At 37.0% G+C, this 22,897-nt stretch overlaps 1 protein-coding gene across 1 annotated transcript in view; it reads left to right on the top strand.

Moving 5' to 3' along the window:
* LOC307064928 (phosphatidylinositol 3,4,5-trisphosphate 3-phosphatase TPTE2-like) overlaps positions 1-22,897 on the top strand; it is a gene marked incomplete at both ends in the record, with an annotated part of 87,620 nt that overhangs the window by 29,985 nt on the left and 34,738 nt on the right. The window contains 10 exons of the mRNA XM_079721635.1: positions 322-387; positions 9,377-9,427; positions 10,597-10,758; positions 12,254-12,373; positions 14,099-14,198; positions 14,341-14,404; positions 15,402-15,466; positions 21,688-21,748; positions 22,520-22,601; positions 22,706-22,794. Of these exons, the coding sequence (XP_079577761.1) occupies positions 322-387; positions 9,377-9,427; positions 10,597-10,758; positions 12,254-12,373; positions 14,099-14,198; positions 14,341-14,404; positions 15,402-15,466; positions 21,688-21,748; positions 22,520-22,601; positions 22,706-22,794 (860 nt within the window). The remainder of the gene's footprint in view (positions 1-321; positions 388-9,376; positions 9,428-10,596; positions 10,759-12,253; positions 12,374-14,098; positions 14,199-14,340; positions 14,405-15,401; positions 15,467-21,687; positions 21,749-22,519; positions 22,602-22,705; positions 22,795-22,897) is intronic.

The following is a 22,897-nucleotide window of genomic DNA, read 5'->3' on the forward strand; positions in this document are numbered from 1 at the left end:
CAGTGCTATCTATGTATTATGAATCTCTATCTTTATAGAAAGAGTGAGACAGAAAGAGAGAAGCAGACACGGAGACAAGAGACATAGGGAGAAACAGAGAGGGAAAGATTTGCAAAATTCAGTCTTGGAAGTATCCATAGGAATACAGAGTTTTCTAGACAATGATTCTAAATTTCTTTCTGTAAGATTGGGTCATCCAGTGAGCTAAGTCATGGTTCCTTTAGATTTAAAGAATTCTTTTTCTTCAAATAAGTTTCTCACATCACTGTTCCGTGTAGCAAATCTCTAATGATATATTTTTGCATTTGTTGGCGGTTAAAGTATGATGGGACTGCTGTCCAAGATCGATGATGGTGAAGAAGACAGTGACTCTCTCAATTCACATTAGTAAGTCAGTTTGAAGTTCGGAGGGAGGGAGCTGTTGATGGCTTTCTTATCTTTTAGAAGATGGGGCTCATGCTGAGGTGAAAAAAAAAGAGCTATGGAAAGATAGCAAAATGTTGGGGAGGGAGGGTATACAATGATTCCATTTGAATTTGCATATAAGTACCATACTTGAAAAAATATTTCCACGTATTCACAAGTAAATGTTCTTCTAGTTTGAAAATGTGAAAATATCCGTAGTAGAGACTAATTTTATGACAAAGTTTCTTTCTAAACAGAGGATTGCCGAATGCTACTTGCTCTTCACTTGTGTTCCTTTCTCATTTTTCTTGGATATGTTCTGATTCCTAGTTTTGTTGATTTTGTCTATGAGCAAATGGGACTGAGAGCCAAAGCAAACATGTTTTGCTGATTAAAGACCGCTTCATGTCCATTGGGATTTTATGAATTTTGACTTGCTCCTGAGTAATCTCATGAGAGTACTTCCTGTTGCAGTGATCTGAAGGCATTTTTACCTGTACTCAATGACAAGGACACGATACCTTCTTAAAATCACACACGTCTGACTCTCCCTCCCCCAAACTACTATGTATAAAATAAGCATCAAGGATCTATTGTACAGCACAGGGAAATATAGCCGTTATTTTGTAATAACGTTAAATTGAATATAATCTATAAACTTATTGAATGACTATGTTGTACACCCAAAACTAATATAATATTGTAAATTAATTGTACTTCCAAAAAAAGCCCATGTGTCTGGACTGCAGAATTATTCCTGCAATTTTTCTTCTGCTACTCTCTTGGCCAGTTACTTAAGCATTCACCTACTTGAATTAATGTTGGGGAGTGAGTATTGCTAAAGAGGCATTGAATTGGTTACTGTTGTAATCTGTTGGTGTCTAGACAAAAACAACGTGAAAACTAAAGGGGCGACTAATGAATACAAATAGTTCTTCAAATTACCCATGAATTTCCATTTTCTGTTTTTTTATCATGGGCCATCAATGAAGAGTTCACGCTGCTACTTAATTAAATGATATGTCTGCCTATTAACTATATATTTTCTGCAATGAGGCTGCCCAGGGCAGGGGCAAAATTTGAATAGACTGAGCAAGGCAAGCATTTCCTTCTTCTTACAAACAAAAAGTGTTAGTTTAGTTTTGTTTTTTAAATTACGAATGCTTATGGTATAGATTTGGGTGGCATTTGCAATACTCCCTGTGTGAGAGACACTGGTGTTTCAGACCAGGGGATGGTATTAGATTTGGAGTAAGACCTGGAATCAGTGCTTGGCTTTGGCATCTGATACGCACTGGACACTTGGCAAAATACTAAACTACTTTAAATTTTAGGTCTTTTATCTGTAAACTGGTAATAATGCTATCTACAATATCTATCTACTGGGTGCTAGGTGTAGTATAATAAAAAACTAAAACTAAATGTGGAGTGATATGTACACACATATTATTCAGTGTGAATTTAAAACTCCAAAGGACCGCAAATAAATTTTATACTAAAAATCAAAACTAAAGCAACAAAATTTCACTATTAGGAAAATCAGAAAATACAAGCAATAAAACCTCCCATGAAGAGGCATTCCTAATGTTTAATAGATGCCCCTCAAGGTTCTTTAGGCTTATACATTTTTTGTTTATGGATATGGTATCATACATTGTTTTAAAAATAACCTTATTACTTCGTGACATATCATGACTATATTTCCATGCATTTACATTTGCATTTGCAACATTATATATTTTTTAATTTCAGATTTTTTATTGTTGCCTGAAGTTCTGCCTATATTTGACTTTATTGATTTTTAAATTTGCAACATTCCTTTTGACAGCTGTATAATATTTCATGGTATAGATGTTTAAATTGTCATTCATTTAAATTGTCAGATATTTCTGGACATTTCAGCTGTGACTGATTACAAAAAATGATGAATAACTTTGAGACCACACCTCTGTATATTTGATTTCTTTATAATACAAATTCTCGGAGGTGGAAATTGTGTGTCAAAAGGAACGTTTGTGAGGCTATTGATTTTGCTACTTTCCACACCAAGATGCAGTGTGCATTTCTTCCCCGTTCACGCTAGCCATCGCTCATCTTTTCAATGTTAGTTAATCTGTTTGTTCTAATGCACATTTGACATTGTTTTTGTTTCTACTTTTTTCATAGAACTTGTATTTCATTGTTTTCAAACTACCTTTGCCCGTTTAAAATTGGGGTATTTATCACTGCCATTGGATAGAAAAGTTAAATATATCCTTTTTATATCATAGATAGGGCAAGTATTTTTTCCCAGGTTGCCTAGCTTTTCACTATATAGAAGCTTATAATCCTCATACAGTTGAGTACATCTGTCCTTTTCTTTATGATTGATGCCTTTAGTGTCAGAAAGTCTTTCTCTACCGAAGATTTTACTATATTCACCGAAATTCATCTATGTTTTGAATTTATTTTCTACATTGAAAGAGAACATCTGCCCAGGATTTATTTTGTATTAAGGTATAAAATGTAGGCGTCTACTTTTCTCCCAGGTGACTACTTAGTTTTCCCAGCATCAAAGTTGCATCCCCCTCCATTGTCCTTACCCTAATTTAATGATCCTTATTGCATTTATCACCTTCTAACTTACTACCTTATTTACTTATTTATTATATTTATGGTCTGCACGAGACAGAATTGAAACATCATGATGGAAGAAAATTTTGTCCATTTTTTTAACTGCTGTATCTCCAGTGCCTCAAACAGTGCCATGGCACATAGTAGGCACTCAGTGAGTTTGGTTGAATGAATGAACCCATTATTGAAAACATTTATATCTTGTTCAAAGATTTTTAAATCCATCTCTATCATGTTATGAATCTTTATACGCTGGGTCTTTCCAGAATCTATTTTATTTAATCATTTTTCTAGCCTTCTGATTTCAGCATGCTTTTCACACATGGTGATATAATTTATAGTGAACTAAAGCATTTTTTAAAAACATAAGGTCCATCCTTTTCCTCTTCCCCTTTTGTTTTTGTAGTCTCAAATTACCTGTTTTTGTTTAGTGAGTTTGTTACCAAACTGTAGATAGCTATAGTTATTTTTCTGCTTTCTTTTTTTGTCTCCCTTTAACCTTTATACTCTAATAAAGTATTTAAAAATCTATCTTGGTAAAGAGTGGCAATTTTCTGGTTCTATTTATCACCTTGCTGAAAGTTTTGTGTATTTCTGTCATTTTGTTTCTGATAGAAGAGTTCCTTTCAACATTTCTTGTAAGGCAGGTCTAGTGTTGATGAACTCCAGCTTCTCTTTGTCTGGGAAAGCATTTATTTCTCCTTCATATCTGAATGATAACTGTGTTATATAGAGTATTCTTGGGTGACAGTTTTTATGTTTCAGTATTTTGAGAATGTCATTCCACTCCCTCTTGGCCTGTAGGGTTTCTGCTGAGAAATCTGCTGATAGCCTAGTAGTGGGGGTTCCCTGGTAGGTTACCATCCTTTTTGCCCTGGCTGATTTTAAAATTCTTTGTCATTCACTTTTAACAGTTTTAATATTATTTGTCTTGGAGAAGGTGTTTTTGCATTGAGGTAATTAGGTGTTCTCTTAGCTTAATGGACTTGTAACTCCAGTTCCTTCCCCAAGTTTGGGATGTTCCCAGCTATTGTTTCTTTAAATAAACTCTCTGCTCCCTTTTCCCTCTCTTCTCCTTCTGGGATATGCACTATCCTAATGTTGTCCTTCCTAAAAGAGATAACTCTCTCAGGATTTCTTCCTTTTAAAAACCTTATTTCTCTTTCCTCTTCTACTTGTATCATTTTTAGATTGCTGTATTCCAGCTTGCTAATTCTCTCTTCCATATTGTCTGCTCTGTTTCCAGTGCTTCTAATGTGTGTTCTTTATCTCATTTATTGAGTTCTTGAGCTCCAGAGTTTCTTTTTGCTTCCTTTTTATTTATTTATTTATTTAAATTATTTTTTATTGACGTATAGTTGATTTACAATGTTGTGTTAAGTTTCTGCTGTACAGCAAAGGGCATCAGTTATACCTATACATATATATCCACTCTATTGAGTAGAGTTCCCTGTACTACACAGTAGGTTCTTATTAGTTATCTATTTGATATATAGTAGTGTGTATATGTCAATCCCAGTCTCCCAATTGTTTCTTTTTAGAGTTTCAGTCTCTTTGGTAAAATATTCTTTCTGATCATTCATTTTTATTCCTGAGCTCATTAAACTACCTTTCTGAGTTTTCTTATATCTCATTGAGTTCATGGGCTGTGCCACTGCAGGTGGGGGAGTGGCAGTGAGGTTGTGGTCACCTCGGCGGCTGGAGGGACAGGATGCCAGGCCCCAGTGTTGGTCAGTTACATGTAGCCATGGGTGCTGGTGTGGTCTGGAGCCTGTAGTCATGTGTGCTGCTTCCCCTGCTGCTACTGTGTTCTCTGAAGCTGTGGGCACAGCTGCTGTGGTCAGAGGGCCAGGATTGCAGGCACTGATTCCACTGTTCCCTCGTTCCATCTCTTCTAAGTGTTCCAATTCACCTGCCTTTAGATGTACAGGTGTGTGGAGTCCTCTGGCAAACTGTTGTGTTGGACAGTGGCACCTTTGTTGAGTTGTGGGTTTTATTGGTTGTAGATTGAAGGGGAGAGACCAAGGTAGTTTTTCACTCTGTCATGTTTCTGACATCACTGTGAATGTACCATATTTTCTTATCCATTCACCCATTGATGGGCATTTGGATTATTTCCAGTTTTGGCCTGTCATGAGTAATGTGGCTATGAACATTTACGTACAAGTTTTTTGTGTGGACACAACTTTCATTTATCTTTGGTTAGTGCCAAGGAATAGGGTTGCTGATACTTATGGTAAAGTGTCTGTTTAATTGTATGAGAAATAGTTTCCAAAATGGCAGTACCATTTCACATCTCTTCTTATCTTTAGGTTTTCATTTTCTTTCATCAAGTTTTGTAATTTTCAGCACACAGATCCTGCACATATTTTGTTACTTTATAAAAAAGTATTTCATGGGTTTTGGTGCTAATATAAATGGTTCAGTTGCTTACATTTCTACTTTTCAATCATTCATTGCTAGTATATCGAAATGTAGTTGAATTTTGTATATTGCCCTTTTATACAATAACTATTAAACTCACTTATTCTGTTAGCTTTTTTGTAGATTCCTTGGGATTTTCTAGGTAGGCAAGCATCTCCTCTACAAATAGTGAGAGTTTTATTTCTTCCTTTTCAATCTATAGGCCTTTTATTTCCATTTCTTGCTTTATTACATTGACTCCAATATAATTTTGAGTGGAAGAAGTGTGAACTGACATCCTAGATTCCTAATCATTGGAAGAAAACATTCAGTCTCACCATTAAGATTGATATCAGCCATAGGTTTTTTGTTTGTTTGTTTGTTTTGGGGGGCATAAATGCCCCTTGTCAGGTTAAGGAAGTTTCCTTTTTTCCTAGTTCACTGAAAGTTTTTATCATAAATGGATGTTAAATTTTGTTTAAAAATTTTTTTACCTCTATTGAGATGATCATATGTTTTATTTTCCTTAGTTTATTGACATGGCGAATTACATTATTTTTAGAATGTTGACCCATCCTTGAATTCCTGGAACAAACACCAAGTGGTCATGAATTTAAAAAATATATATACTGCTGGATTCAATTTATTAATGGTTTGTTAAGGATTTTTGTATCTATATTTATGAGGGATATTGGTAATTTTCTTGTCAGGTAATGTCTTGACTGGTTTTGGTATCAGGGTAATGCTAATGTCCTAAAATGAGTTTGGAAGCAGTCCCTATTCTTCTGCTTTATGGAAGAGTTTGTTTCGATTTGTATCTTCCTTAAAGAATTAAGTAGAATTCTCCAGTGAAGTCAGTTGGGCTTGGACTTTTTTGTTGTTGTTGGAAAGTTTTCAACTAAAAGTTCAATTTCTCTACAAGATATATTACCTTTTAAGCTATTCAGGTTATCTATTTTTTCTTGAGCACATTTTAGTAGCTTGTGTCTTGCAAACAATATGTCCATTTAATCTAAGTTGTCATATGTGGCACCTTTAAAATTTCTGTAGTGATAACATGCAATTAAATATCTTGTATAGTACTCTCCCACTTCACTGGTTTTATTAAATCGTGGTCAGAAAATGTAGTCTGAATAATTTTTATATTTTAGAGTACCATTAAAGTTTTTTATCTTCTTGTAGGATAAATTTCTTTTAAAATTTCATAGAAATGCTTTAAATATGTTTTATCTGCACAATAGAAACTATATATATATATAGTTTTTAAATATATATATATATACATATACGTATATATATATATATATATGTAAATGGAGAGCGCTTGACCAGGGACACTCAGATCTTATCCTTGCTACCAACACCCCACTCCAAAGGGAAGTATATCCCTGAGGACCAAGCCGGGCAAAGGACACTCCTAGGTACTTTGGAGGCTCCTCTCTAAGTCCCAGTAAAGAACCTAATGAGCTAACTTAGGTTGGACTCAGATCTAAAGCCTGACTCTGCTCTCTTCAACCTGAGTTTAATGTAGGAATATAGCCTTGTCTGTTGTGGATAGTTTGTTGGTGGGGGGGGACCCAGAGCCCTGGAGTGAGAGTAGGAAAACCAAAGAATCATCCCAGTGCCTTTAATGGTTTGAGTATGACCACATGCCTCCCTGCACCATCTGTGCAGAGAAATAAGTGTCCAATGGGAAAGATAGGTCCTGCCCCCAATGCAGATCCCACCCCTGTTCAATACGGTCTTAATAGTATCTTATAGAGTCTACCTTCTATCAGGATAAAATAAGTCTTGGTCATCGTTAATATTTTTGCTTTGAATTCAACTTTGATATTAATATTACAACTTTTCGTGTTTTGAGATTTAATATTTGCATCTGATATCTTTGTCCATCTCTTTATTTTCAAACTATCATTTTAATTTAGTTTTTGTCCTTGTATACAGCATATAGTGCATTTAGTTTTTAAACTTATCTAAAAGTATTTGTCAGTATTTGATATGAGAGTAATGTGTTGGTATTTATTATCATTTCAGGTATGTTTGGTTTTATTTGCTATCATTTTACTTTGTTTTCTGTATTAAACACTTCCTTGATATTTTTTCTTTAATTTTTTTTAACACTATGCTATTAGTTGATTTGTTTTTATTCAAGTTTTAATAATATGAAAGTTATAAACCTATTTTTAGAAAACATAATTGTACCTTTGTTTCTCCATCCATATCCATTTTAAAACTGGACTTGTACCTGGGAAGATAGAAATGCAACATGCTTTTACTTCTGTCTTCTGAGAAACCTAAATTAATGTGGAACAACCCTGCAAATTTAAATCCATACTATTATCGAGAATTTTGTTATTTATCTTGGCTTTTAGAATCATTTGTTTACATTTCCACGTGCTACATTAACAATGATTATTTGGACTTAGTTCTGAATTTGTATGATTTTATTTCTTGACACCTTTTCTCTATAAGACATCTTCCTTATTCTTGCCTTCTTCATATTTTTATTCCTTGCTCAGTTGGCTCAAGCACTTCTCTGAGTAATCATTTTTGGGAACATTACATGGTTGCACTGGGTGTTGGAGAGTGTATGTCTGCTGCTCCCAAATATGAATAACACTTTTTCTAAATGTATAATTACTGAGTTACAGTCCTTTCCCAGCAAACTCCACACACATTGTTTGAAGCTGCATTTATATAGCACACTCTTTTTTTTTTTTTAAAAAAATCTCAATTCTACATTTACTTGGGGTGGGGTAGTTTTGGGAGGCACTGAAAGTGATAGTAGAGCCTAAAGCCACCCCAAGCCATCCTTTTGTGCCCCAATGATTCTGTCGGGCATGGTTCTGTAAATTCACTTTGTCAAGTAAGTTGTGATTTGTTGTAACATTTCTTTGCTACCCAGAGATCTGATAGTCTGTCTGGGATCAGAAAGGGCTTGTATTAAGAGAATGGCAACCTCAGGGGAGGTTCACCTCTTTTGGCCAATCAGTTCCCCATCCACATCGACCTTTTCTCACTAGGCCTGGGCAGAGGTAGTGGGTGCAGATGGAGCAGGGAGAAATTAGAGGGGGTGGGGAGATCTTATAGCTCAGCTTAGCCCAACAGTATCCATCTGTGGCCCGTTGCATTGGGCAGTGCCCCAGTTCTATTGGGCATATATCCTCCCTCTTCTCCAGTCTTGGGCACAGTCTGTGAGCATTGCTTTGGGATTAAATCCCACTTGGGGTGGAATTTGGGTCACGTGTTGGAGGCTTCAGCAGGGCAAGAAATTGCTCCTCAATGACTACCTTGTCTCCAGCCCTAGTGTAAAATGAGGCACAACTGCTGGCGCTCTAAAACCGTCTCCTCCTCCTACTAAGGGAAGGAGCCCAGCCTCCAGTGTGTTTCCCCTTTGAAATGTATCTTACTGACATTCCTCACCCCCAAAGTGCAGTTCCCCCCCCAGCTGTGAGTCTCATTAATGTGTAACTGTCTTATTCATGGGGTGACTTGTTTCAAGAAATGAATATTGCAAGACAAGAGCTTCCCTGAAGTGCCCTATTCTATTGCTGTAGAACAGGTCTGGCCATAGTTTGATGACTTGCCCAGGATCCCACAGCTCACTCTTGGGAGAGCTGGAACACACATCTCTTCTACCATTCCCTTCTGTCTCCATGCTCTGTTGCTTTAGTTGATGACCCCAAGCTTAATCTTATCATTAAGTTGGGATTAGAGCTTTACAGTCAAGGGAAAGTTTAGTGTTTTTTTTCACATATATTCTACATAGGAAAGAAAAAAAAAGAATCAGGTGACATTTTTACAGTTATTAGCAAAAAGCATTTTGTTAGGCAACTTCTGGAGACTTTAAAAATTATATTTATAAAGGCCTTTGTTGGTTAAATTCATACTATATGTTAGGAAAAATCTGATACACCTGAAAGCTCTGAAATTTTATTTTTACTTCTTATTGCAGCAGCAGGATTAAGAGAATTGTGTACTTGATTGTATCATCCTTCCCTTTCAGGTATGTGAGACTCTAGAAAAGGAGGTAATTAAATATGTATTACATTTAATATCAATATTTTTTAATGGCAGAGGATCTGGGAGGGGAAAAAAAAGCATTTCCACTGTCAGTATGTCGCTAAATAAACTTTGTGCCCGATTTAATGCAATCTAATTTATCTTGGAATTTTAATTGAAGCTGAACATTAAGAATTGCAAAGAAATGGCATGTACGGAGTCTAATAGCAACATATTACCATGTTTTTTTCTACCTGTCAAAGTAAAAATAATGAAACATGCATTTCAAAATTCTATAGTTATAAGGAAAGTGTTTTAGTAAATACCTTATTCACCTAGAATTACTCCTTAATTCTGGAAACATTTTACTTAGATCTTTCTTCTCTACATGATAGTAAGATTTCATACTATGTTACAGATTCACACAATGTACTTGCTTCCTTTTAAATTGATAATATTTGAATTTGCATTGCAATTGTGAAAAAGTGCTTTAAGATTAATTTATCTTCATAGATGACACAAATAGTACAATCAACTTCTAGAGAATATGTTGAGCATATATAGGAAAAAGGCTTAGGAGTTACTTTAGAGTTCAATTATGTATGTATTCATTGAATTGAATTCCTTCTTACGTGCCCAGAACTGTGCCAGAACCATCCATTGATATGTAATCTTATATTTGTTGATAATCTCACTGATAAGAAGCCTTACTGGTCAAAGAAGTCTTTTAAGGGCTTATGTTAGTCATGCTTTCACTTGTTTTTTATTACTCAATTCTTTAAAAATATCAAGGTGAATGAGGTTACTTTATTGTGGGAAATTGGTAGAAGACCCTTCAAAATTCTTAAATTTTAAGAAGAGTTTACAAGTGGAAACGTCATTTTAATGTAGTTTGCCTATTCTGTCTTGGAGTGTTGGTCTGATGTGTCTTAATATAAAAGGGCATGATATCATGAAGTGGTTTAGTGGGAAGTTTCTTTCCCTAACAACTGCTTCTATTGGGTGAAAGCAGAGTGATTTATGTTGAGATTCTAAGAGCAGTTCTCCCTACCACTGAACGGTTTAACCCAAAATAATGACATTTTGATATCAGATCATGGGGCTGAAGTTAGTCTACCTATAGATGTGAAAACCACTTGATCCTTATTTGGTTTATTTATTTGTTTGTTGTAGAATACTTGGAATTTTGCTGACCTTTGTGGATGTGTCCCTCATCATTACAGACATACTTGTCTCTGATAGCACGATATATATTCCTTTGGAGTATCGTGCAGTTTCTTTAGCTATGGCTTTATTTTTTTTCATGGACGTTTTTCTTCGAGTGTTTATAGAAGGGTAAGTATGATTAATTTTTTAAAAGCACATAGAGCTATTTTGTACTGCTATGAGAAGCATCTCAAGTAATGACCAGGTCAACCTAACTAAATATGCCCCTTTTTATCAAAATAATTCTCCTTGAAGGCATCCTCCACAAGAGAAACAACAGTCCAAATCCCAATTTCTATCAGACTGAGCTTTAATATTACTCTTGCAACTGGCACTCTAGTCTGCAAACCATGTATTCTCGATGGTTCCTTCAACAGGTACAGCTTAAAGGGTTTGCAAAATGGGGCCAGGCAGCTAATATGTCTACATGCACATTATTAAGAGGAATGTGTATGTGAAGTATAACTATTGATATTTTAATTGAGTTCAATGTAAATAAAAGCTGACAGTATATTAAGTACTAGATAATAGATCATGAGCAAACCCTACCTCAGTTAAAATAAAAATTTGTGGTACTTCCCTGGCAGTCCCGTGGTTAGGACTCCATGCTTCCGCTGCAGGGGGCATGGGTTCGACCCCTGGTCGGGAAACTAGGATCCTGCAAGCTGCACGGCCAAAAAAAATTTTTTTAATGAGACATTTAAAAATAAATGAACAAAAACTTGTGTTAAGCTCTATGGGAGAGCGAGTCAGGGACTAAAGTCCCCAGCCTCACTTCATCCAGAGCATTTCGGAACATGCTTGTCTCCTTTCTGGCTGAATTTCTGTCCTCGTGCCTCTGAGCTGAGGACAGTTGCCCACTCCCAGGTTACTCAGAGCCTAAAGGAGCTATCCCAGGACTAGAAGATTTCCCTGGAGCCCCAGTGCCCATGGCTGAAGGAGCTAGTGTTGAGGAGGAGGTGCCAGCGCTGAAAGTTCAGCTTTGCACAGAGGAGGCCACACCAGCTCACTGGGATTCCACTGTGGGTGCAAAGCCAGGTGATGAGTTTGCGGGCCAAAGTAGTGGACCCGTCTTCCTCTCACAAGCTCCTTTCATGCACTTCTCACAGCCCGTTTCTCTAGGGCTGTGACATGTTCAGCTTCCATTGTCCGATAGCATCGCTCACCATCCCATCTCTCTCTCCCCGCTGTGTCCAGGCAATGCTTGCCTCTTGTTCAATGGTTTGGTTATATCTCTTACTATACTTATGGCTCTACTTGCCATATTGATGTTTTTGTCCTATATAAGTATAAAATGAGTCTGAATATTTTTTTTCCTTAATCTAGTCTAGTAAATGCACTTTAAGTCATTCATCAACGCTGAATTCCTTTTAAAAAACTATTTATTTATTTTGGCTGCGCTGGTTCTTAGTTGCAGCATGCGGACTCTTAGTTGCGGCATGCGCATGGGATCTAGTTCCCTGACCAGGGATCTAACCTGGGCTCCCTGCATTGGGAGCGCAGAGTCTTACCCACTGGACCACCAGGGAAATCCCAAACCGGAAATCTTAAGGGTGCTTTTAAAATATCCCTACCTCTTCTTTGGGGAAGCATAAACTTATATCTTTTTTGTTTTTTGTTACAGGGTACGACGGTATTTTTCCGATATGTTGAACTCCTTAGATGCTTCCATTATTGTGGTGACTCTACTGGTCAATATTGCTTATATTTTCTATGACTTCAAGTTTCTTAAAAATTTCCCCAAGTAAGAAACATATGCTTCCCTTCTCTTAACGTTTTTCTTTCTTAAAAAGTATTTTCTGTGGCTTTCATTTTGTGTAATCTTTTTAACTCTGAATGTGCTAATTCTGTGCTAAATAAGCTGCTTGAAAATGAAACGTTGAGTTAAATTTCTATCTGGAAACTAAAGGATGGTGGTGTTTAGGGACAAGTGAAGGGTGTCCACACTGAGTACCTTTAGTTGAGTGAAGAAGATGACGCCCCCAAAGAAGAAACTGGGGACTTGCCTCTTGTACCTAACTTGAACTTCTCTACCTTTTGAAATTCCCACTAAATTCCCAGTTGCGCTTCAACCACACATTTCTTTTTTTTTTTTTTTTTTTTTTTTTTTTTTTTTTTTTTGCGGTACGCGGGCCTCTCACTGTTGTGGTCTCTCCCGCTGCGGAGCACAGGCTCCGGACGTGCAGGCTCAGCGGCCATGGCTCACGGGCCCAGCAGCTCCGCGGCATGTGGGATCCTCCCGGACCGGGGCACGAACCCGTGTCCCCTGCATCGGCAGGCGGACTCGCCACCACTGCGCCACCAGGGAAGCCCAACCACACATTTCTTACACGTGAAATTCCTGGGTTTTTCCTATAACCAAGAGAGTACTGGTGTGAGTTGATGAAAAATTTGAGTGACTCCAATGATGATTCTCTAAAAAGGCACAAATGGAAGAGAAAAACGAGGTGACATGGGTAGAAACACAGAGGTGGAATGTTTGCAGGGCAGTTAACATGACGGAAGCTGAGACAGAGTTAGAACTGTTAGGGGTCAAAGCAAAATGTGTATGAGCCACCGATGGCTTTTTTCTTTCTCCTCCTCTTTCTACTGTGGCAGTGAGAAAAAGAAGAGCAAAAGTGTTCTAGGATGTAGCTGTTGGGTGGCTCACTAGGCTTATTCCTTAGTCAGATAGCTTGCCACTTCCTGCACTCCAGCTTCTCAGGACTTTCCCTCAGGTCCCAACAAAACTTGATGTGATAAGCTTTTGGAGTTTTTGAAAAGAACCCAAACCAGTATGGTCTTCAGACAGGCCACCTCAGCATCACGGAAGAGCTTGTCAGAAATACCAGAAGACAAACACCTCAGGGCCCACTCTAGACCTACTGAATCAGTATGCACACTCAAGCTAGAGAAGCACTAGCCCAGACCATCAGTTCTTTGCCATCGTGTTTCTTCCTGATGGTAGGAGACACACTTGGGAAGTAACTCATCTGCTATCTGCCTGATGTGTGTTCACAGCTCTAGTGAACCCCTGTTACGCATGGGAGTAACAGAGGGGAATAAGAATTCTGTTTTGATGGGAAAAAGGCTGGAAAATGCTTGTCTTAACCCACAGAAGTTAAACCCACAAATTCTGAGAGTCTACCATATGACTTTTTCTTTAAATCAGAGTTTCTCAACAGCAGCACTACTGGTATTTTGGACAGATACATTTTTAGTAAGGGAGCTGTCCTGTGCGTCGGTACTGAGCAGCATCCCTGGCCTCTAACCACTAGATGCAAGTAGCAGCCCCTCACAGGCAGTTGTGACAGCCAAAAATGTCTCTGAACATTGCCAAATATGCCCAGGGTGGGTGGGGTGGGTGGGAGGCTTGGGCCAGGGGGTCGTGTGCAAAATTTTGCCCCTGGTTAAGAGCCACTGCTCTAAACTTAGTCCATACTGACAAGATCCTCTGTTTCTAAAGCAAAAATGAATCTTTTATTGTTAGATTGAGAATTCTTTTACTACCTCTACGACTTACCCTTCTGTCAAGAGCTTTTCATCTGGCTCAGCAAAACAGACATCTTGCAATGCTGACCAGGAGGAGGGTAAGTGGGCAAAATATGTTTATGATTCAGAAAAAATGTTTGTGCTTCAGGAAATCCTGGCAAGGGTTGTAGATATCTATATATTGTTCTTTTTTTATGTTGATTCATGTTTTACAAATGAATGATTGTTTTAAACCCTCAGGTTTCAGAAAACAAACGGCGATACAAGAAGGATGGATTTGACTTAGACCTCACTTACATTACCGGTTTGTGGAGTTTCTCTCTTTTTTTTTTTTTTTTTTTTTTTTTTTTTTTTTTGCGGTACGTGGGCCTCTCACCGTTGTGGCCTCTCCCGCCGCGGAGCACAGGCTCCGGACGCGCAGGCCCAGCAGCCATGGGTCACGGGCCCAGCCCCTCCGCGGCACGTGGGATCCTCCCGGACCGGGGCACGAACCCGCGTCCCCTGCATCGGCAGGCGGACTCCCAACCACTGCGCCACCAGGGAAGCCCTGGAGTTTCTCTCTTGATTTGCCTATATTAACATCACATTTTTCTTGTGTGTGAGTAGGTAATTATATGCTAATTTTGTTCTTTCCCTGTCTGAGGCATGTTCTTTTAAAGCATTTTTTATCCATGAAGACATATGCCACTCTGGTAGTGTGACATATTTGGAGTTTAACCCTGCAAATGGAAAAATCTTAATTTTCATCTCCATTCAGGGCTACTTGCTTATAGTATAGGAAGTTAAATGGATTTTCAGCTGACTCCATTTGTTTGGTTTAGAATTTATTGAGTTCTAGTAGTTATCCTCGGGCCCAAGGATTTCAGAGAGACCTGTTCTCTTCCTAGAACGCTAGAGATGAAGTCATTGCTTTGTAGGTCTCGGGTTTCTGAGTCAGGGGAACACTGGAAAGCATCCTAGGAGTTCCCAACATTGCTCATTTTTCTTTGGTGTTTAAATAAGAAAGAAATTCCCACCACAGGGGGCCCTCCAGACTAAAGTCAACGCAAATCTGTTGCATAAGGCTGGAACCAGCTGAGACTTGGGAACACTGAATGTAATGGTCCAAATAGTGGATACTTTAATATCCAGTATTGGATATTAAAGTTGATTACCCTGAGGGTTAGTTAGCTTTTTTCCTGTCATTCTCAATCCTGAAAGTTCTCTTCTATGAAAACAGTCTGATTATATATGTAAGTCGAGTTCTCATATATTGTTTCCCATGTATAACATTTGTTAATAGTGACTGTTTTGACTTCCAGAGCGTATTATTGCCATGTCATTCCCATCTTCTGGAAAGCAGTCTTTCTATAGGAATCCCATTAAGGTAAGAGTTTTTATCTAACAAATGCTCACATTTCTCAGTAAACCTAGACTGTGGAATTGTAAGATAATGTTGGCCCAGAGATGACAGTGTTGTTCTCCTAAAAATTTACTCTTTCAGGTAAAACATTACCATGGATTGCTATCAATTAGCTTTCGCTGTGTGATGAATCACCCGCAAACTTAAATGACTTATAAGAGCAAACCTTTACTTTGCTCGTGATAATGTGGTTTGTGAATTTGAGTTGGGCTTAACTGATCAGGGACACGCTTAACTAATTTCAGCAGAGCTAACTCATGCATGTATGGGCAGCAACTGGGCATCTGAGGGTTGGCTAGTCTAAAATGGCCTTGCTGGATGGCTCCAAGTGATGTCTCATTCTGTAACAGGCTAGCTCAGGCTTGTTCACATAAGGCAGTGGCCAGGACCTCACTAGCATCAAGCGAAAGAATGCAGAGGCCCTGGCTCTCAACTAGTATAATGTGGCTTCTACCTTATTCTATTGGACAAGCAAACTACAAACCCAGTTCAGATTCAAGCAGACACAACAGATGCCGTCTCTGGAAGGCAGGAATTGTGGTGAATTGTGGCTGTTTTTCATGGTCTGTCATAGGGAAGAAGATTGAGAATTCTTGAACTAAAATGTGTATTCTTAGATTGAGATCCTAAATTACAGTGGCTCCATACTGCTTTAGGTTCTGTAGATTAAATAAAGTTCAAACATCAGGTGATGCTTACTATGAAATGCCAGTTAAAAGTCATTGTTTAAGAAGTTTGCATATGTGTGCGGGTGTGTATACATTAGTGCAATTTACAGTATTTGTTCTATCTCAGTGAAACTAATTATGTATATGTGTGTATGTCTATATATAAGTATGTGTATATATAATTATACTTTGAGGCATAAAAATTACTGTAAATTGTGGGAATCTCATGTATATCTTGATAAAATTATATATAGGTGTATATACAGCCAACACCCCTATCAAAATATAGACCATTTCTTGCTCTTTTTCAGTCAATACCCCAACACACTGGAGGTAATTACTCTTCTCACTTGTGTCACAACAGATTAGTTCTGCTTTTTCTTGAATTTCACATAAATGGAATCATAGACTACATCTTCTGTAACCAGCTTTTTATGCTTAAAATGAATTCTGTGGGATTTATCTAATATTGTTGGGTGTACAGTAGTTCTTTCTAAATAATATTTATTGCTTCTAGAATACTGATTGAAAGCTCAAGCATTCAGTTTACTTACAGAAATTATACAATTATACATTGCTTCACAAAGGCAGCAAACACATTACACTTTAAAAAGTCTACTTTACAGAAAATTAAAAATTCTAAATAACAAAAGGTACATCTGAAGAAACAAGTATAAATTTGGCAGCCAGTAATTTTGACAGGAAGTTGTACAGCTTGCATGACTTTAATCTGTGAATATGACCTTCAGTCATTTAGCTCAAGTTCATATTAATTTATTTTTCCAGTATAATTGTGTTTCATACCATTGACATTTGCATACTCTAGAATATGTTAGAAAGAAATGTGTAGTATTCACAAATGTTCAGAAAAGCAAGCAGAAGTTCTGTGAATCTGCCCAGTTCTTCTGAGATGGTCTCACATCAGCTTCCTAAGCATATTCAATCCTACAAAATAGTAAGCTAATGTTTGAACACAATTTCCAAGATAAAGCACATTTTCTCACCAATAGTGAAGTCTTTTTCTCAAGCACCACAAAAGTATACAAAAGAATTTGAGTTTGAACAGATCTCTCAGAACGTGTTTAACCTGATATTTCAACAGACTTAAAATTTCCATGGTTTCACAAGGACCGGATGTTTAATTACTTAGAGGAGAAAGAAACGGCCTTGAAAGATGTGGACTCGATCATTACCAATAGAAAAAGTATCCAATGCATATCTTACAGAAACAGAAAAATAGAATATTGCCCCTCTCAGAATAATGTGTATATAATTATATGTAATATACATTATATATACTATAGAGCATATGTAAGGTAATGTATAGTTGTACATGTAATTATATAATATATAATACATTTCCCTCTTAAAATAGTGTATATTTAAATAAAATGTATATTTTAGTATATATTAAATATATATTAATATATAATGTGTAATATATAAAATTAGTATATAGTAAATGTAATATATATCATGTTATATATAACTGTGTATAAATTTTATATAGTATAACTATACATTATTCTATTTATAAATATATATTACATATATATCTTATCTCTTATAGAAAGAGAAAAATATAACATTTCCCCCTTAGAATAATACATGTATACTCATATATAATATATATTATACAGAATAATATATAATTACATGTATAAATTATAAATTGTATGTATATGTCTTATATAACATGTAAATATATTATTCCATTTATAAATCTAGAATATAAACTCATCTCATAGAAACAGAAAAATATAACATTTTCCCCTTTATAATAATATATTATATTTATATATAATATATTATGTTATATATAATTATCTAATGTATAAGTTATACAACTATATATTTCATATCATATAATTATATAACAATAATATATACGTATGCATATATTATGACTATATTAACATCATAAATATATAATACTTAAGTATATAGCTATGTAACTTATATAAATTCATAATTTATATATTATATAATTTATATTTTGTATGAATGATATGTAAATTACAACTTATATATCATTTATACAGTATATAAATCTGTTATATATATTATTTGCATATAATGTTATATATGTTATATTACTTTATTTTATATTATATGATATGTATTATGTTACATACATTATATCATATAACATATACCACTATAAAATATGTTACATGTAAATATACATATATTATTCTAAGGGAGCAAATTTTTAATTTTTCTTGTTTCTGTAAAAGATGAACATATATGGAATTTATATTTATAAATATAAATAATACAACTACCATGAAACCCTTTAATTCATATGGTAAATGTTGAAACTATGACCAAAATATGAACACTGCCAGAGCTGTTAGAAAAAGACTAGAAGCCTTTTCACATATGTATAATCTAAGCATGATACTCTCCAAAAAAAAAAAAAAAAGAATTATAATTATTACCTTCCAGTTTGAAAACTTTAATTCTAAATTTTAAAAAAATCTATACACAAGCCACTGATTTAACCAGATCCTCCCCCGCCCTCCCCAAAAAGTGTTTAGTAAGCAGGACCCAGAGGAGCTGATATTCACAGCTCCTACAAGAACAACTCTTTCAGGGTTTATCCCATGAAGTACTTTATTTTACAACCTTCTTCTCGTGCAAAACTAAAGGTCCATTTGATTACACAGAACTTTCATACAGTGTAAAAGTAGAACTGAGTGTGAAATACTGCATGTAAGTATTTCTAAATAGTCTTGTTCCATCGGTTCATCAGTGACTTCTGTGGCTTTATAGTCATTTTCTGTGGAAGATTCTGAGAGAATCTCTCCAGTTCTACTGGAATTGGAGCCTCCTAGTTCTTCTGTTTCATGGCAGTCGGAATCCTACTTGCAGGGCCTCTGTTTTCACTGTCTTCAGAATGTAAATCTGTCTCATCCTGAGACAGATGAGATTCCTCTATTTGATTCTTTTCCATAGAATTCTCTTCATTTATAGTTAAGGCATCATCAGATTCTTTCTCTTGAATTTTTTTTTTCTGGAATCATTTCTGGTTGTTTTTTTTTTTTTTTTTTTTTTTGCGGTACGTGGGCCTCTCACTGTTGCGGCCTCTCCCGTTGCGGAGCACAGGCTCCGGACGCGCAGGCTCAGCGGCCGTGGCTCACGGGCCCAGCCGCTCCGCGGCATGTGGAATCTTCCCAGACCGGGGCACGAACCCGCGTCCCCTGCATCGGCAGGCGGACTCTCAACCACTGCGCCACCAGGGAAGCCCCATTTCTGTCGTTCAAGACACTCTTCCTCTTCATCCTCTTCTCTTTGTCTTTCTTCTTCGATGAAGCTGGTTCTTCTGTTTCTTCTGTCATAACTGAAGAAGTGTGACTAGAAGTTGTTTGGTCATCTCTGACTTCACCTTCTTTGTCAAACTTGAGTTTTTTAACCCCATGTCCCTCAGCTCCCAGACCATATTCATTTGGATGTTTATTTTCTATACGGCTCACTGAGGAGCTCCTGATCCAGATGTCAGAGTCACTGTGAATTTTGTCCTCATCATGCTGTAAGTTTGTAAAGCCTCTTTGCTCACTGTGCTCTGAGGCAAAAACCATTCCTCCCTTCCTCCCTCCCTTCTTTCCTTCCTTCCTTCCTTGTTCTCTCCCTTCCTCCCTCTCTCCCTCCCCACCCCATTCTCTCTCTCTCTTTTTTATTGTACAAGTTGCAGGAGTACAGCATTAAAATTCAACGTCTGTATACACTACAAAGTGATCACCAGCACAAGTCTAGCTGCCGTCTGTCACCATACAGTTGACCCTCTACCTATTTCAGCCACACCCCAAACCCCTTCCCCTCTGGTAACCAGTAATCTGTTCTCTGTATCTGTGTTTGGTTTTGTTCGCTTTTGTTTGTTCATTTGTTTTATTTTTTTAGATTTCACATATGAGTGAAATTGTATGGTGTTTGTCTTTCTCTGCCTGACAATTTCACTTAGCATAATACTTTCAAGGTCCATCCATGTTGTTGCAAATGACAGGACTTCATTCTTTTATGGTTGAGTAGTATTCATTTGTGTGTGTGTGTGTGTGTGTGCGCGCACATGCACGTGTATTTATCACATCTTTATTCATTCATCAGTGGACATTTGGGTTGTTTCCATATCTTGGCTGTTGTTAATACTGCTGCATTGAATATAGGGGTGCATATATCTTTTGGAATTATAGTGTTTTTTTGTGTTCTTTGGCTAAATACCCAGAAGTGGAATAGCTGGGATCATAGGGTATTTCTAGTCTTAATATTGGGGGTCATCTCCATGCTGTTTTCCATAGTGGCTGCTCCAATTTACAGTCCCACCAACAGTGTTTGAGGGTTCCCTTTTCTCCACATCCTCTCCAACATTTGTTATTTCTTACCCTTTTGATAATAGTCATTCTAATAAGCATGAAGTGATATCTTACTGTGGTTTCGATGTGCATTTTTCCCTAATGATAAGCGATGCTGAAGATTTTTTGTTGTGCCCATTGGCCCTCTGTATATCTTCTTTGGAAATTTGTCTATTCAGGTCCTCTACCCATTTTTTAATTGGGTTGTTTTTTTGTTTTGAGGTTGTATAGTTCATATATTTTGGATATTAACCCCTTATTGGATATATAAATTGCAAATATTTTCACCCATTCACTAGGTTGCCTTTTCATTTTGATCATGGTTTTTATCACCGTGCAGAAGCTTTTTAGTTTGATGTAGTCCCATTTGTTGACATTGGCTTTTGTTTCCCTTGCCTTTGGAGTCAGATCCACAAAAACATCACTAAGAGCAATGTCAGTGAAATTACCAGCTATGTTTTCTTCTAGGAATTTTATGTTCTCACATCTTACATTCAAGTCTTTAATCCTTTTTGAGTTAATTTTTGTGTATGGAGTGACATGGTGGTATAGTTTCATTCTTTTGCATGTGGCTGTCCAGTTTTCCCAACACCATATATTAAAGAGACGATCCTTTCTGTATGTTCTTTGCTCCTTTATCATAACTTAATTATCCATATATGTGTGGGTTTTTTCCCGGGCCCTCAATTCTGTTCCATTGATCTATGTGTTTGTTTTTGTGCCAGTACCCTACTGTTCTGATGACTTCAGCTTTGTATCAATAGTATAGTTTAAAATCAGGGAGCATGATAACTCCAGCTTTGTTCTTCTTTCTGAAGATTGGCTATTCAGGATCTTTTGTGGTTCCATACAAATTTTAGGACAAATTACAATTTTCTTAAAGCTTGTTAACCACCTAACTTCCTTCTCTGGTAGCTTTAAACAATGTGTATTTAGAGTAGAGGCTAATCAGAGTAGTCATCCCAACTTTTGTGGGCTATTTGCAAACCATCAGTGGGTTAGATATGACTTGGAATGTATGTACCTTTTTATTCCCTGAGTCTCCCCTGAAAGGTGCTAAGTGACGGACCAGTGAATAAAATGGTGATACTCATTTTAGGTTAGTCCTAGGAAAAGGCTTATGTTGGTGCCGTGTGGAATATGTAAGGTATGTGTCCATCTTTTCTAGGAAGTTGTACGGTTCCTGGATACCAAGCATCAAAACCACTACCGAGTCTACAATCTCTGCAGTATGTACATGACTCGATATTTTGCTACTCTAGATAGAAAACAGGTCACTCACTGCATGTAAGAAGTTGATTTAGTTTTTACATTTCATTTAATCATAGGTATTTGTGGGTGGTGGGAAGTGAGTTTTAAAATGTCTCCATCTTGTGCTGGCTCTGTTTGGTAGGAAAAGAAAGTGCAACAGCACACAGTGCTGTGTGAGGTAGGCAGGAGACTGGGGGCAGAGCCATTTTAGGAGAGTTAGGTCTAGTGGTAGTAGGTTTTGGAAAATATTTGTTTTTTTCCTGCCAGCTTGTGTTTTGAAGGCAATTCAACAAATGCACACTGTAACCCACTAGGAATGAGGTGTGAGGAGACCAGGGTCCTGCATGGGAAACCCCCCCCAAACCCTATAGCAAACAAATTATAGCCCAGCTGACCCTCTTCCTGTATATTAAGTGGACATTTTCAGGAGGCAAGTATTTTGGCTGGCCGCGTTGGCTTCTGCTCTGTGTAACCTTCTGATAATGCAGTGAGTAGCCTGCTAGAAAAGTACAAGTAAGGCCTATTAAACCCAAATAATTTGGGCTTATGTTACTCAAGATGGACAAAACACTACTCTACTTTTATTTTTGAGACCCTTACGTTTCTTTTAGAGCAGCAGGAGCCAGACAGAAAGCTCCTTTTAAAGGTAGAGGAGGAATTTCTAATAGAAAAGTATAACTTATTTACACCTTGACCATTTACTGTGTTTATTAGGGTTAGAGATATGACCCGTGCATCATTTATTTCAGGTGAAAGAGCTTATGATGCTAAGTACTTCCATGATAGGGTCTGTCGATACATGATTGACGATCACAATGTCCCCTCTCTGAGGTAAGTTGGATGCCAAGCTGGCTGTCAGAAGAGGGCTAAATACACAGGGCTTGATTTTTTGGGAAGTCTTTTCATTCAACTAAAAATCTTTCACTTTGAATCAGTGAGATGGTGGCATTCTCCAAGGACGTAAAAGAGTGGATGGCTCAAGATGAGGAAAACATCACAGTGATTCACTGTAAGGGGGGCAAAGGTAAAAAACGTTTTTCTTTTTCTTTCTCTTTTTCTAAAGAAATTTGAAAAAGATATTAAAGTACACCCACAAGATACGTTCTGCTATTAACCGGTATTAATCA

The sequence above is a fragment of the Hyperoodon ampullatus genome, assembly GCF_949752795.1.
Source record: "Hyperoodon ampullatus genome assembly, chromosome: 16".
In the NCBI taxonomy this organism is placed as follows: Eukaryota; Metazoa; Chordata; class Mammalia; order Artiodactyla; family Ziphiidae; genus Hyperoodon; species Hyperoodon ampullatus.